This window comes from Anomaloglossus baeobatrachus, chromosome 1 (assembly GCF_048569485.1).
Source record: "Anomaloglossus baeobatrachus isolate aAnoBae1 chromosome 1, aAnoBae1.hap1, whole genome shotgun sequence".
Lineage (NCBI taxonomy): Eukaryota > Metazoa > Chordata > Amphibia > Anura > Aromobatidae > Anomaloglossus > Anomaloglossus baeobatrachus.
Window position 1 is genome coordinate 942,698,683 of NC_134353.1, and position 16,801 is coordinate 942,715,483.

The window sequence follows — 16,801 nt, forward strand, 5'->3', positions numbered from 1 at the left end:
GTGAAGTTGTAATCGTTACAAATCGTTCAGGACCATTCCTAGGTCCTTTGTTTCCCGCTGTGCAGCAAAGTTTCAGTGTGTGAAGCCTTTTCAGCGACTTTGTTAGCAACTTCCCTTTCAAAAGGCTGCTTATCAACGTCCCCAACAACCAGCTAGGTCGCTCTGCAGGTCCGGATCGCTGTTGAGTTGTTGGCCAGGTTTGCCTGTTTGAACGCTCACCAGAGACTTAGCAGAGACTTAGGGAGGTCGCTATTGCGTCACCAAACCGGTGACGTTACAGCGATGTCCTTTGCGATGTTGCAGCGTGTAAACCCAGCTTAACAGCAGGAGGTGCCATACCAAGTATATAACAGCAGGAGGCGCCATAACAAGTATATAACAGCAGGAGGCGCCATAACAAGTATGTAACAGCAGGAGGCGCCATAACAAGTATGTAACAGCAGGAGGCGCCATAACAAGTATATAACAGCAGGAGGCGCCATAACAAGTATATAACAGCAGGAGGCGCCATAACAAGTATGTAACAGCAGGAGGCGCCATAACAAGTATATAACAGCAGGAGGCGCCATAACAAGTATGTAACAGCAGGAGGCGCCATAACAAGTATATAACAGCAGGAGGCGCCATAACAAGTATGTAACAGCAGGGGGCACCATAACAAGTATATAACAGCAGGGGGTGACATAACAAGTATATAACAGCAGGGGGCACCATAACAAGTATATAACAGCAGGGGGTGACATAACAAGTATGTAACAGCAGGGGGCACCATAACAAGTATATAACAGCAGGGGGTGACATAACAAGTATGTAACAGCAGGGGGCACTATAACAAGTATATAACAGCAGGGGGTGCAATAGCAAGTGTGTAACAGCAGGGGGCGCCATAACAACAGGGCCGGCTCCAGATTTTTGTGGGCCCTGGGCGGAAAAGTCCCGGTGGGCCCCATCCACACGCAGACACACACATACATATACAAAGACAAACTCACAAAAATACGTATAGAACTGACATATCTATACAGTCATATACACTGACATACATAGATACACATCATACATGCATACAGACACACACAACACAACTCTGCTAGATACATACACACATAGCTCTGCTACATACATACACGCATAGCTCTGCTACATACATACACGCATAGCTCTGCTGCATACATACACGCATAGCTCTGCTGCATAAATACACGCATAGCTCTGCTACATACATACACGCATAGCTCTGCTGCATACATACACGCATAGCTCTGCTATATACATACACACATAGCTCTGCTGCATACATACACACACAGCTCTGCTGCATACATACACAGCTCTGCTGCATACATACACACAGCTCTGCTGCATACATACACACAGCTCTGCTGCATACACACACAGCTCTGCTGCATACATACACAGCTCTGCTGCATACATACACAGCTCTGCTGCATACATACACAGCTCTGCTGCATACATACACAGCTCTGCTGCATACATACACAGCTCTGCTGCATACATACACAGCTCTGCTGCATACATACACAGCTCTGCTGCATACATACACAGCTCTGCTGCATACATACACAGCTCTGCTGCATATATACACAGCTCTGCTGCATACATACACAGCTCTGCTGCATACATACACAGCTCTGCTGCATACATAGCTCTGCTGCATACATACACAGCTCTGCTGCATACATAAACAGCTCTGCTGCATACATACACAGCTCTGCTGCATACATACACAGCTCTGCTGCATACATACACGCATAGCTCTGCTACATACACGCATAGCTCTGCTACATACACGCATAGCTCTGCTACATACACGCATAGCTCTGCTACATACACGCATAGCTCTGCTACATACACGCATAGCTCTGCTACATACATACATACATACACACATAGCTCTGCTACATACATACATACATACACATATAGCTCTGCTACATACATACACACATAGCTCTGCTACATACATACACACATAGCACTGTTACATACATACACACATAGCTCTGCTACATACATACACACATAGCTCTGCTACATACATACAGACACACACGTGGCTCTGGGGGGCCCACACATGCGGCTCTGGGGGGCTCCACACACAGCTCCAGGGGCCAGCACATACAGCACCGGGGACGGGGGGGCAGGGCATACACCTAAGGGGGAGAAGCCCATACAGCTCACCAGGGCCCATAAATCGGGGGGGCGGGGAGGGCACATACCGCTCAGGTCACGGTGGAGAGGGGGCCCACACAGCGCCGGAGAGGGGGCCCACACAGCGCCGGAGAGGGGGCCCACACAGCGCCGGAGAGGGGGCCCACACAGCGCCGGAGAGGGGGCCCACACAGCGCCGGAGAGGGGGCCCACACAGCGCCGGAGAGGGGGCCCACACAGCGCCGGAGAGGGGGCCCACACAGCGCCGGAGAGGGGGCCCACACAGCGCCGGAGAGGGGGCCCACACAGCGCCGGAGAGGGGGCCCACACAGCGCCGGAGAGGGGGCCCACACAGCGCCGGAGAGGGGGCCCACACAGCGCCGGAGAGGGGGCCCACACAGCGCCGGAGAGGGGGCCCACACAGCGCCGGAGAGGGGGCCCACACAGCGCCGGAGAGGGGGCCCACACAGCGCCGGAGAGGGGGCCCACACAGCGCCGGAGAGGGGGCCCACACAGCGCCGGAGAGGGGGCCCACACAGCGCCGGAGAGGGGGCCCACACAGCGCCGGAGAGGGGGCCCACACAGCGCCGGAGAGGGGGCCCACACAGCGCCGGAGAGGGGGCCCACACAGCGCCGGAGAGGGGGCCCACACAGCGCCGGAGAGGGGGCCCACACAGCGCCGGAGAGGGGGCCCACACAGCGCCGGAGAGGGGGCCCACACAGCGCCGGAGAGGGGGCCCACACAGCGCCGGAGAGGGGGCCCACACAGCGCCGGAGAGGGGGCCCACACAGCGCCGGAGAGGGGGCCCACACAGCGCCGGAGAGGGGGCCCACACAGCGCCGGAGAGGGGGCCCACACAGCGCCGGAGAGGGGGCCCACACAGCGCCGGAGAGGGGGCCCACACAGCGCCGGAGAGGGGGCCCACACAGCGCCGGAGGGACGCGCTGTGCTGGGGGTCGCTGGCTGGCACTGCAACTCCTTCATCTGTGGGACTGAGCAGGCCGGTCGGTAGCTCCGCCCACAGATGAAGTTGAAACCAGGAAGTCTGCGCGCCTTAAAGGGACGGCGCTGCAGATTCCTGCCGAGGACTGCGGTCCCCGGAACTCGGCCCGGGGGAATCAGAACTAAGGCAAGGGGGCCCCGGCCAAGGGGCACCAGAACTGACGAGGCCGAGTGGGCCCCCCCGGCTCTCCAGGGCCCCGGCATTTGCCCGGGTATGCCGCGTGCTGACGCCGGCCCTGCATAACAAGTATGTAATACCAGGGGGCGCAATAACAAGTATGTAATACCAGGGGGCGCCATAAGTATGTAACAGCAGGGGGCACTATAACAAGTATATAACAGCAGGGAATGCAATAGCAAGTATGTAACACCAGGAGGTGCCATAACAAGTATGTAATACCAGGGGGCGCAATAACAAGTATGTAATACCAGGGGGCGCCATAACAAGTATGTAACAGCAGGGGGCACTATAACAAGTATGTAACAGCAGGGGATGCCATAACAAGTATGTAACAGCAGGGGGCACTATAACAAGTATATAACAGCAGGGGGTGACATAACAAGTATATAACAGCAGGGGATGCAATAGCAAGTATGTAACAACAGGAGGTGCCATAACAAGTATGTAATACCAGGGGGCGCAATAACAAGTATGTAATACCAGGGGGCGCCATAACAAGTATATAACAGCAGGAGGTGCCATAACAAGTATATAACAGCAGGAGGTGCCATAACAAGTATGTAACAGCAGGGGGCGACATAACAAGTATGTAACAGCAGGGGGCGCCATAACAAGTATGTAACAAAAAGAGGCATCAGAACAAGCATATAACATGTAGGGTGGTGCCAAAAGTACAGTCATGACAAAGTCTTGGCACCCATGAAATTGTTCCATGAAGTATTTCTCCCAGAAAATCATTGGAATTACACATTTTGTTATACAGGTTTATTTCCTTTATGTGAATTGGAAAAACACAAAAAAACAAACAGAAAAAAAAGCAAATTGGACAGAATTTAACACAAAACTCCAAAAATGTGTCGAACAAAATTGTTGGCACCTTTCCAAAACTGTGGGTAAAGCTGTTTCATGCATTTAGCACCTGCGGCAAATAGGTGTGGGCAATATGAAAATCACACCTGAAACCAGATAAAAAGGGGAGAAGTTGTTCAATCTTTGCATTGTGTCTCTGGGTGTGCCGCACTAAGCATGGAGAACAGAAAGAGGAGAAGAGAACTGTCTGAGGACTTGGGAAACAAAATTCTTGAAAGAAAATCATCAATGTCCATCTCCTGAGATCTTGATGTTCCTTTTCTGGAACAATTTCAAGGGCGTCAACACTTTCGGCCATGACTGTATGTAACATCAGGGGCGCCATAACTATTGTATAACACTAGGGGGCACAATAATAACTAGGTAACACCAATACCCACTTCTTGCAAACCCATCTGTAATGCGAATGACACTACTACATAAACACCGACCCCCAGAATTGCCATGATGCCTGTAGACCCCCAATGGTGGAGGCTCATAAGCATGTAGGAGACTTACGAATATGGAAGGAGGTCTTCTGAAATCGTATGGACGGGCTGCCCGGGACGTCCTTGGCTTCTATGCTGATATCAGACTCGGAGAAGACTGGGAACTCCACTTCTAACTGGTTTCCAGTTGTGTAGAAACATTCGGCTGCGATCCCGGACCTGCGGCAGAGACCACCAGATAGTATCACACTAGACCTTCTCATTTATTAATCTCCACCCGGCCCGGACTTCTCTGCGGTCCCGGCCTTTCACACCAAGGACAATATGGTGGATTTGCTGTCAGGTATACATTTTCCATAAATTGAAATTTCGTATTGTCTGACTACGAACAGCAGCGACCAATCATAGAATCCATGGACGGGCCGGGTCAGCTGCACCGGAGCGGGGACTGTGCTTGCTGCGCTCTACATGCTGACTGGTGTCCATCGTATGATGTGCAGACAGCAATGGTGTCCAGTGTAGACAACGCTCTGTGAGCAGAACACGCAGCTGCACACATCTCTGCTGATTGTTACTGTGTATCAGTTCAGTCTGGAGTCCTGGGATGTTTAGCTCACAGAGCGTTGTCTGCACTGGATACAATGTTTCAGTCTGGAGTCCGGAGTGTTTAGCTCACAGAGCGTTGTCTGCACTGGATACAATGTATCAGTCTGGAGTCCGGGGTGTTTAGCTCACAGAGCGTTGTCTACACTGGATACAATGTATCAGTCTGGAGTCCAGGATGTTTAGCTCACAGAGCATTGTGTGCACTGGATACAATATATCAGTCTGGAGTCCGGCATGTTTAGCTCACAGACCATTGTCTACACTGGATACAATGTATCAGTCTGGAGTCCGGGGTGTTTAGCTCACAAAGCATTGTCTGCACTGGATACAATGTTTCAATCTGGAGTCCGGGATATTTAGCTCACAGAGCGTTGTCTACACTGCATACAATGTATCAATCTGGAGTCCTGGGATGTGTAGCTCATAGAGCATTTTCTGCATTGGGTACAATGTATCAGTCTGAAGTCTGAGATATTTATCTCAGAGAGCGTTGTCTGCACTGCATACAATATATCAGTCTGGAGTCCGGGGTGTTTAGCTCACAGAGCATTGTCTGCACTGCATACAATATATCAGTCTGGAGTCCGGGGTGTTTAGCTCACAGAGCATTGTCTACACTGGATACAATGTATCAGTCTGGAGTCCGGGGTGTTTAGCTCACAGAGCATTGTCTGCACTGGATACAATGTATCAGTCTGGAGTCCGGGGTGTTTAGCTCACAGAGCATTGTCTGCACTGGATACATTGTATCCCCTTCTGAGCAGGACTGGCGATGTTCAGGATTCCTGCCCCTGACTAGATGCTTGGTGATCTCCTCTATTGAGGAATAGACCGAAGCTTTACTACAAAGTTATAAAACTTACATTATACACAGTTCGCACTTTTTCTTTTTTTATAAACTATAAATCCCGAAAACCTGTAGGGGAACGATCCACAACGATCCGTCATCGCCTTCTCTGCATCTGTCAGAGAAGTATGTGCTTACCTGGAGCACACCTTGTAGGTGATCTTCTGGTCAGGGGGGAGCGGGGTGTCCCACCGACACGACAGGGTCTCAAAATCATGTGTCAGGCAGTCAAGGTTCAGGAAGAAATCTGAAAAAGCAAAATCCGTGAGAAGGTCGGAGGAGGCCGGTCTTTACACTTTCGCCAATATTCCCTTAGGATTTATTCCCAGCAGGGACGGTTTTTGTAGCTTTTACAATCCGCACTCAGCTCTTCAATGGCTTTTATTATAGAAGCACTTGAAGCTGCCACCAGGACTGATTGCAGAGCGTGGAGCGCCATTACTGGCCGAGGTCTGCGCCAAACAACGGCTATGTACATCTGTCCTACAACCGGAGCGGCCCGGACGCCTGCGCTCCCATCACACGGACATAAGACTCGTAACACGACTGTACCGCCATAGAATAAAATCGCGGTGTACGCTCACACGGACGCCTACATGCCGGGACGTTACGGTGATCACTGAGGAGTAGAGAGGAGTCATAAGACAGAGGAGCGAGGAGAAAGGGGACAACGACAGAGGAGCGAGGAGAAGGAGGACGATGACCGAGGAGCGAGGAGAAAGGGGACGACGACAGAGGAGCGAGGAGAAAGGGGACGACGACAGAGGAGCGAGGAGAAAGGGGACGACGACAGAGGAGCGAGGAGAAAGGGGACGACGACAGAGGAGCGAGGAGAAAGGGGACGACGACAGAGGAGCGAGGAGAAAGGGGACGACGACAGAGGAGCGAGGAGAAAGGGGACGACGACAGAGGAGCGAGGAGAAAGGGGACGACGACAGAGGAGCGAGGAGAAAGGGGACGACGACAGAGGAGCGAGGAGAAAGGGGACGACGACAGAGGAGCGAGGAGAAAGGGGACGACGACAGAGGAGCGAGGAGAAAGGGGACGACGACAGAGGAGCGAGGAGAAAGGGGACGACGACAGAGGAGCGAGGAGAAAGGGGACGACGACAGAGGAGCGAGGAGAAAGGGGACGACGACAGAGGAGCGAGGAGAAAGGGGACGACGACAGAGGAGCGAGGAGAAAGGGGACGACGACAGAGGAGCGAGGAGAAAGGGGACGACGACAGAGGAGCGAGGAGAAAGGGGACGACGACAGAGGAGCGAGGAGAAAGGGGACGACGACAGAGGAGCGAGGAGAAAGGGGACGACGACAGAGGAGCGAGGAGAAAGGGGACGACGACAGAGGAGCGAGGAGAAAGGGGACGACGACAGAGGAGCGAGGAGAAAGGGGACGACGACAGAGGAGCGAGGAGAAAGGGGACGACGACAGAGGAGCGAGGAGAAAGGGGACGACGACAGAGGAGCGAGGAGAAAGGGGACGACGACAGAGGAGCGAGGAGAAAGGGGACGACGACAGAGGAGCGAGGAGAAAGGGGACGACGACAGAGGAGCGAGGAGAAAGGGGACGACGACAGAGGAGCGAGGAGAAAGGGGACGACGACAGAGGAGCGAGGAGAAAGGGGACGACGACAGAGGAGCGAGGAGAAAGGGGACGACGACAGAGGAGCGAGGAGAAAGGGGACGACGACAGAGGAGCGAGGAGAAAGGGGACGACGACAGAGGAGCGAGGAGAAAGGGGACGACGACAGAGGAGCGAGGAGAAAGGGGACGACGACAGAGGAGCGAGGAGAAAGGGGACGACGACAGAGGAGCGAGGAGAAAGGGGACGACGACAGAGGAGCGAGGAGAAAGGGGACGACGACAGAGGAGCGAGGAGAAAGGGGACGACGACAGAGGAGCGAGGAGAAAGGGGACGACGACAGAGGAGCGAGGAGAAAGGGGACGACGACAGAGGAGCGAGGAGAAAGGGGACGACGACAGAGGAGCGAGGAGAAAGGGGACGACGACAGAGGAGCGAGGAGAAAGGGGACGACGACAGAGGAGCGAGGAGAAAGGGGACGACGACAGAGGAGCGAGGAGAAAGGGGACGACGACAGAGGAGCGAGGAGAAAGGGGACGACGACAGAGGAGCGAGGAGAAAGGGGACGACGACAGAGGAGCGAGGAGAAAGGGGACGACGACAGAGGAGCGAGGAGAAAGGGGACGACGACAGAGGAGCGAGGAGAAAGGGGACGACGACAGAGGAGCGAGGAGAAAGGGGACGACGACAGAGGAGCGAGGAGAAAGCGGACGACGACAGAGGAGCGAGGAGAAAGCGGACGACGACAGAGGAGCGAGGAGAAAGAGGACGACGACAGAGGAGCGAGGAGAAAGCGGACGACGACAGAGGAGCGAGGAGAAAGAGGACGACGACAGAGGAGCGAGGAGAAAGCGGACGACGACAGAGGAGCGAGGAGAAAGCGGACGACGACAGAGGAGCGAGGAGAAAGGGGACGACGGCAGAGGAGCGAGGAGAAGGAGGACGACGACAGAGGAGCGAGAAGAAGGACGACGACGACAGAGGAGCGAGAAGGAGGATGACGACAGAGGAGCGAGGAGAAGGAGGACGACAACAGAGGAGCGAGGAGAAGGAGGACAACGACAGAGGAGCGAGAAGGAGGACGACGACAGAGGAGCGAGAAGGAGGACGACGACAGAGGAGCGAGAAGGAGGACGACGACAGAGGAACGAGGAGAAGAAGAGGGCGACAAAGGGGCCAGAAGGAGAAGGAGGACGATGACAACAGGGGGGCCAGAAGGAAAAGGAGGAATATGACAGGGGCCAGGAAAAGGAGGAAGAGGATGAAAGAAGAGCCAGAAGAAGGAAGAGAACAACAGAGGGGTCAGGAGAAGAAGAAGGAGGAGGATGAAAGGAGAGTCAGATGAAGGAGGAAGAGGACGACAAAGGAGCCAAGAGAAGAAGAAGTAAGAGAATGAAAGAAGGGCCAGGAGAAAGAGGAGGTGGCAGGAGGAGGAGGAAGAGGGAGACCAAGAGAATAAAAAGGAAGAGGATGACAGAGGGACCAGGAGAATAAGGAGGAAGAGGATGACAGAGGGACCAGGAGAATAGGGAGGAAGAGGATGACAGAGGGACCAGGAGAATAAGGAGGAAGAGGATGACAGAGGGACCAGGAGAATAAGGAGGAAGAGGATGACAGAGGGACCAGGAGAATAAGGAGGAAGAGGATGACAGAGGAACCAGGAGAATAAGGAGGAAGAGGATGACAGAGGGACCAGGAGAATAAGGAGGAAGAGGATGACAGAGGGACCAGGAGAATAAGGAGGAAGAGGATGACAGAGGGACCAGGAGAATAAGGAGGAAGAGGATGACAGAGGGACCAGGAGAATAAGGAGGAAGAGGATGACAGAGGGACCAGGAGAATAAGGAGGAAGAGGATGACAGAGGGACCGGGAGAATAAGGAGAAAGAGGAGGAAGACAACAGAGGTGGCAGGAGGACAACTGAATCTGGCAGGAATTTTTTTTCCTGTTTTCCTCCTTCATTCCTGTGTATGGAAGGTTCGGCACAGATGACGATCATCTGAATGAGTGTTCAGTCAGTGGCCATCTTGTGTGTACACTAGCCTAACCCCAGCTATAGAACTCATTAGGCACTGTATAGCGCTGGCAGTGGCTGTGATGTGCTCTCTATATGGCACTATTAATGTACACAGCACTGTTGTGTGTGCCAAGCATGGTTACTCACACAGTATAGTGACACTATAGAAGCACAGTATGGCGGTATTATTTGGCACGTCTCCCTCACCTGAGGCCTGGCCGCAGACCTGGAGCAGCAGACACTGGAGAGCAGCCAGCACACTGACAACCCCGACAACACTCCACATTCTCCTGACAACTCTTTGGGTTTTGCTACGGTGTCATCAGCTGCATTTTTAACTGTTCCAGAAAATCCTGAAAAATAAAAAAAAAATAAAAAAAAAGTCAATGAAATAATAAAAAATAATAATAATAATAATAATAATAATAATAATAATAATAATAAAAAAAAAAGGAATTCAACAAATCTGTGCAATTCAGCAATTCCTAAATCCACATCTTGGTGTCACTGGTAACACTTGTGTCACACAGCGGAAGGCGCGGGGGAGACCTCCTAATAATGTGGATATCCTACACCGCTCTGGGGGCGGCCGGGTCAGCGCTACGTGGCCACAGCTTTATATAAATGCAATCAGAGACCGGCCGCCCGACGAGATTCAGAGATCCAGCAGCTGATCAGTCGCGGTGACCCCTCACCGAGGAAAAAACGAACGAACCCCCACCCAACCCCACCCAACATACATTATTCATGATTACTGGATGAGCCGGGACCATTAGTGTCTCTCAATGACATTCATGTAACCCGGCGTCCACAGTGAGGAGCAGTGAGCGGGCGACAACTTTTTCAGGAATCCATGAAGTTGCCATTTTTCCATGATCGACGGACGAAAGTTGGTGCGGGCAGTTAAATGATATATTACGTGAAAGGGTTAAAATCATTAGCAATGTGACAAATAAGTGACAAGAAGGCGTCACCTAAACAAAGAAACCCATGCTCTAAGATCTCTGCTTGCTGTCATGACCAGTCAATGATAAAACGGTGGAGAACGGTCCAATATGGTGACTGTGCGGTAATTACGTCCCTCACTCCGTAGCGCAGCGCGTGTGGTCGGCACCAAAGAAAAGGCCACGTATTGTTGCCTCTCCTAAACCCCCAATCCATTAGCAATTAGGGTTCCTTGCACCAGCCCACTATTGTATTCCTTATTCCACCCCCGAGCCCATGTATTGCCATTTGAGGAAGGTAGTGATACTTTGTGCTAAAAATTTTAAAAAAATAAATAAATTTTTTTTTTGCTTTTTTGTCATGTAACAATGTTATTACCCTAGCCCAAATCATCACCCAATCCTCAACCCCAGCTTTACCCTTAACAATTACCCTACCCTCAACTCAAGCTTTACCCTTAACCATTGTCCTAGCCTTAGCCATAACATCACCCTCTCTCATCCCCATTTTTACCCTTAACCATCGCTCTAGCCTTATCCATAACATCGCCCTACCCTCAACCCCAGCTTTACCCTTAACCATCTCCCTAGCCTTAGCCATAACATCACCCTCTCTCATCCCCATTTTTACCCTTAACCATCGCTCTAGCCTTAGCCATAACATCGCCCTACCGTCAACCTCAGCTTTACCCTTCACCATTGCCCTAGCCTCAACCACAGCTTTACCCTTAACCACCATCCTACCTTTAGCCCTACCCTTACCCCTAGCTGTACTCTTAGCCCTAACCATCACCTTAGCCATAATCATAACCATCGCCCTACCCTCAACTCTAACTTTACCCATTTGCCCTACTCTTAACCTTCGCTCTACTCTTAGCTCTAGCCTTAACCATAACCATAGCCCTAGTCTTAAGGATAAGGGTAAACCTAGAGTTAACTATCGCCCCAGCCTTAACCTTAGCTCTAACCTTAGTCCTAACCATCGCCCTAGCCTTAACCAAACCCATCGCCCTAGCCTTAACCAAACCCATCGCCCTAGCCTTAACCAAACCCATCGCCCTAGCCTTAACCAAACCCATCGCCCTAGCCTTAACCAAACCCATCGCCCTAGCCTTAACCAAACCCATCGCCCTAGCCTTAACCAAACCCATCGCCCTAGCCTTAACCAAACCCATCGCCCTAGCCTTAACCAAACCCATCGCCCTAGCCTTAACCAAACCCATCGCCCTAGCCTTAACCAAACCCATCGCCCTAGCCTTAACCAAACCCATCGCCCTAGCCTTAACCAAACCCATCGCCCTAGCCTTAACCAAACCCATCGCCCTAGCCTTAACCAAACCCATCGCCCTAGCCTTAACCAAACCCATCGCCCTATCCTTAACCAAACCCATCGCCCTAGCCTTAACCAAACCCATCGCCCTAGCCTTAACCAAACCCATCGCCCTAGCCTTAACCAAACCCATCGCCCTAGCCTTAACTCTAACCATCACCCTACCAGCAACCCTAGCTTTACCCTTAACCATCTCCCTACCCTTAACCTTAGCCCTAACCTTAACCAAAATCGCTTTAGCCTTAACTTCAGCTTTACTCTTAGCCCTAACTATCACCCTACCCTCAACCAACGTCCTACCCTCAACATTAGCTTTATCCATTACCCTACCCTTAATCTTAACTCTACCCTTAGCCCTAACCATCGCCATAGCCCTTAACCTTAGCCCTTAACCTTAGCCCTTAACCTTAGCCCTTAACCTTAGCCCTTAACCTTAGCCCTTAACCTTAGCCCTAACCTTAGCCCGAACCTTAGCCCTAACCTTAGCCCTAACCTTAGCCCTAACCTTAGCCCTAACCTTAGCCCTAACCTTAGCCCTAACCTTAGCCCTAACCTTAGCCCTAACCTTAGCCCTAGCCCTTGCCATAACCCTACCATCTAGCATTAGCACAGCCTTAGTTAGGGGAAGGCAAAATGTAACAATATAAAACTAGCTGTTACTAACGAATGAAGACACTGCTGAATCCTGTGCATGGCATATAATAGAGGCTTATGTTATACAGACTGAAATTGAAATCAATACTATCGTCGTTCATTATGTTGTAATTCTCTGTGATCTCGGTTGCTGCCTATGCAGAGTGCAGAGAAGGTTGTCACTAGCTGTTGTGCTCTGCATAGGCTGCAATTAAGATGACAAAGCTCACTTCATTATGCTAAGTTTTGTCACTTTGGTTGCTGCCTATGCAGTGTGAAAGTTCTCCAGCCTGTTAGGTGGCTTTTATATTCTTTCCACCCAGTTAATAAGCCAGTATGTGTTGGCCAATCCTTAAGGGGTTAAGCTGATCTATTGCCAATACTTTATAACCTTGCTGCTCACCCTCAAAAGTTACAAGTCATTGCCATGATTGATTTTACTCGCCTATACTGGTTATCCGCCATGCTTTACACTGCAGCGTACAGCTTCACAGGGGGCGATGACACAATATATGCCATCATTTATACAAATTATACCGGTCACGCGACAGTAAATAACGAGTAATCAACTTTTGCTGGAAACTTTCCAGTCCAGCGTTTCATAAAAACGACTTTTAGGAGATAATTTCTACATTAATGATCAAATCAAAGCTTTAAAAACGAAATAAGAAAACCACACGGGGCGCGGCGGCGGCTTCGATTTCCTTGCAGAAGTGCTTAATCGCTAATGGTGCCGGTAAACGCTCCTCAGTTGCTGGAAATCCAATATAAAATTCTTAATACGAGACATTTAAAGGGGTCGGACACACTCCGAAAAACACGCTTGCTTTTTCTTCTCCCCCAGATATAGCGTCCCATTGATCTGCGTCCATGGATTGTGTCTTGTATTGCAGCTCCACTGAAATTAATGGGGATGAACTACAATACCAGACACAACCTGTGGACAGGTGGGGCGCTGTTTCTTGAAAAAGCTGCCATGGTTTTCTAACCCCATCTGATCTTTTTAAAATGGTCTCTAGAAATGGCCGACAATGAAAGCTTTGCATCCACAGGTAGTGAGAGGAGCAAACACATAGTAGCCCCCCCTTACCCTTCCCCCACCCCCAAAAAAAACCCAAAACCACTGTAGCTGTGCAGAACAGCTGCAGGAGCCACGCAATGGTGCATGCCAGGTATGTGACACGTGTGTGAGACATTTTTCTACAGAAAACGTTTTAATCCTTTAAGTAAAGACGGAAGCGTAAAGCCAAATATTTCCCAGAAGCAACAGAAAAAGTGATACAATGTAACACACATATATTAAAAAAAAATACTTTAGGAAAGGCCGAGTCACAGTCCTGACCCTTATTCTATGGAAATGTTGTGGAAGGACCTGAAGAGAGAAGTTCATGGTGAAAACCAGCAGCGTAATAGAGATGAAGCTGATTTGTCAGGAGGAATCGGCTAAAATTCCCCCATCTGATGTACAGGAACAAATCAGCAATTACCGGAAACATGTAGGTCACAATTCTGACCCTTATCCAATGGAAATCTTATGGAAGGACCTAAAGAGAGATGTTCAAGGAGAAAACCCTCAACATATTATAGATGAAACTGTTTTGTCAGGAGGAATCGGCTAAAATTCCCCCATCTGATGTACAGGAACAAATCAGCAATTACCTGAAACATGTAGGTTACAATTCTAACACTAATCCTACAGAAATGGTGTGGAAAGTTCTAAAGCGAGAAGTTCATGGAAAAAACCTGCAACATCACAAAAGTGAAGCCGTTTTGTCAGGAAGAAAATCGGCTAAAATTCCTCCGTCAGAAGAGCAAGAACAATCAGCAATTACCGAAAATGTTTAAGTCACAGTCCTGACCCTTATCCTATAGTAATATTGTGGAAGGTCCTGAAGCAAGAAGTTCATGGAGAAAACCAACAACATAACAGAGGTGAAGTTGTTTTGTAGGCACAAATCGGCTAAAATTCCTCCATCCGAGAAGCAAGAGCAACGAGCGATTACCGGAAACGTTTAGGTCAAAGTCCTGACTGTTATCTCATGGAAATGTTGTGGAAGGCCCTAAAGCGAGAACTTCATGGAGAAAACCAGCAACATAACAGAGATGAAGATGTTTTGTGGGGAAGATTCACCTAAATTCTTCAATTTGATGTGCAGGAACAATCAGCGATTACCGGAAAATTTGAGATCACAGTCCTGATCCCAATTCTACGGAAATGGTGTGGGAGGTTCTAAAGTGAGAAGTTCATGGAAAAAAACAGCAACATTACAGAGGTGAAGCTGTTTTATCAGGAGGAATCAGCTAAAATTCTTCCATTCGAAGAGCAGAACCATCAGCGATTACCGTAAAAGTTGAGGTCACAGTCCTGACCTTAATCCTATGGAAATGTTGTGGAAGGTCTTGAAGCGAGAAATTCAAGGAGAAAACCAGCAAAATAATAGAAGTGAAGGTGTTTTGTTAGGAGGAATCAGCTAAAATTCTTCCATCTGATGAACATAACTAATCAGTAAATACTGGAAACATTTAGTTCACAATTCTGATCCTTATCCTATCGAAATGTTGTGGAAGGTCTTGAAGCGAGAACGTCATGGAGAAAACCAGCAACATCACACAGGTGAAGCTGTTTTGTCAGGAGGAAGCAGCTAAAATTCCTCCATCCGAAGAGCAGGAAAAATCAGTGATTACAATCAGTGATTACCGGAAAAGTTGAGGTCACAGTCCTGACCTTAATCCTATGGAAATGTTGTGGAAGGTCTGGAAGTTCATGGAGAGGACCAGCAACATAACAAATGTGAAGCTGTTTTGTTGGGAGGTGATTGATCGAGCTGATACATGCAACAGGAGGAATCGGCTAAAATTCCTCCATCCTAAGAGCAAGAACAATCATCAATTACCGAAAATGTTTAAGTCACAGTCCTGACCCTTATCCCATTGTAATATTGTGGAAGGTCCTGAAGCAAGAAGTTCATGGAGAAAACCAACAACATTACAAAGGAGAAGTTGTTTTGTAGGCACAAATCAGCTAAAATTCCTCCATCTGAAGAGCAAGCGCAATGAGCGATTACCGGAAACGTTTAGGTCAAAGTCCTGAATGTTATCTTATGTAAATGTTGTGGAAAGCCCTAAAGCGAGACGCTCATGGAGAAAACCAGCAACATAACAGAGATGAAGCTGTTTTGTGGGGAGAATTCAGCTAAATTCTTCCATTCGATGTGCAGGAACAATCAGCGATTACCGGAAACTTTGAGATCACAGTACTGATCCTAATTCTACGGAAATCATGTGGGAGGTTCTAAAGCGAGAAGTTCATGGAAAAAAACAGCAACATTACAGAGGTGAAGCTTTTTTATCAGGAGGAATCAGCTAAAATTCTTCTATTCGAAGAGCAGAACAATCAGCGATTACCGGAAAAGTTGAGGTCAAAGTCCCGACTGTTATCTTATGGAAATGTTGTGGAACGCCCTAAAGAGAGAAGTTCATGGTGAAAACTAGCAGCCTAATAGAGATGAAGCTGATTTGTCAGGAGGAATGGGCTAAAATTCCTTCATCTGATGTACAGGAATAATCAGCAATTACCGGAAACATGTAGGTCACAATTCTGACTCTTATCCAATGGAAATGTTGTGGAAGGACCTGAAGAGAGATGTTCATGGAGAAAAAAGCAACATAACAGAGGTGAAGCTGTTTTGTGGGGAGGAATCGGCTAAATTCTTCCATTCGATGTGCAAGAACAATCAGCGATTACCGGAAAATTTGAGATCACAGTCCTGATCCTAATTCTACAGAAATGGTGTGGGAGGTTCTAAAGTGAGAAGTTCATGGAAAAAAACAGCAACATTACAGAGGTGAAGATGTTTTATCAGGAGGAATCAGCTAAAATTCTTCCATTCGAAGAGCAGAACAACCAGCGATTATTGGAAAAGTTGAGATCACAGTCTTGACGTTAATCCTATGGAAATGTTGTGGAAGGTCTTGAAGTGGGAAGTTCATGGAGAAAACCAACAACATAAAAGGTGAAGCCGTTTTGTTGGGAGGTGAATGATCGGGCTGATTCATCCAACAGGAGGAATCAGCTAAAATTCCTCCATCTGATGAGCAAGAACAATCAGCGATTACCAGAAACATTTGGGTTACAGTCCTGACCCTTATCCCATGGTAATGTTGTGGAAGGTCTCGAAGCGAGAAATTC

At 49.5% G+C, this 16,801-nt stretch overlaps 1 protein-coding gene across 1 annotated transcript in view; it reads right to left on the reverse strand.

Annotated features, from left to right (window-relative positions):
• LIFR (LIF receptor subunit alpha) overlaps positions 1-16,801 on the reverse strand; it is a 105,297-nt gene that overhangs the window by 37,451 nt on the left and 51,045 nt on the right. The window contains exons 2-4 of the mRNA XM_075328680.1: positions 9,913-10,058; positions 6,246-6,354; positions 4,725-4,873 (exon numbers count right to left, since the gene is read on the reverse strand). Coding sequence (XP_075184795.1) covers positions 4,725-4,873; positions 6,246-6,354; positions 9,913-9,991 — 337 coding nt within the window. The 5' untranslated portion in view covers positions 9,992-10,058. The remainder of the gene's footprint in view (positions 1-4,724; positions 4,874-6,245; positions 6,355-9,912; positions 10,059-16,801) is intronic.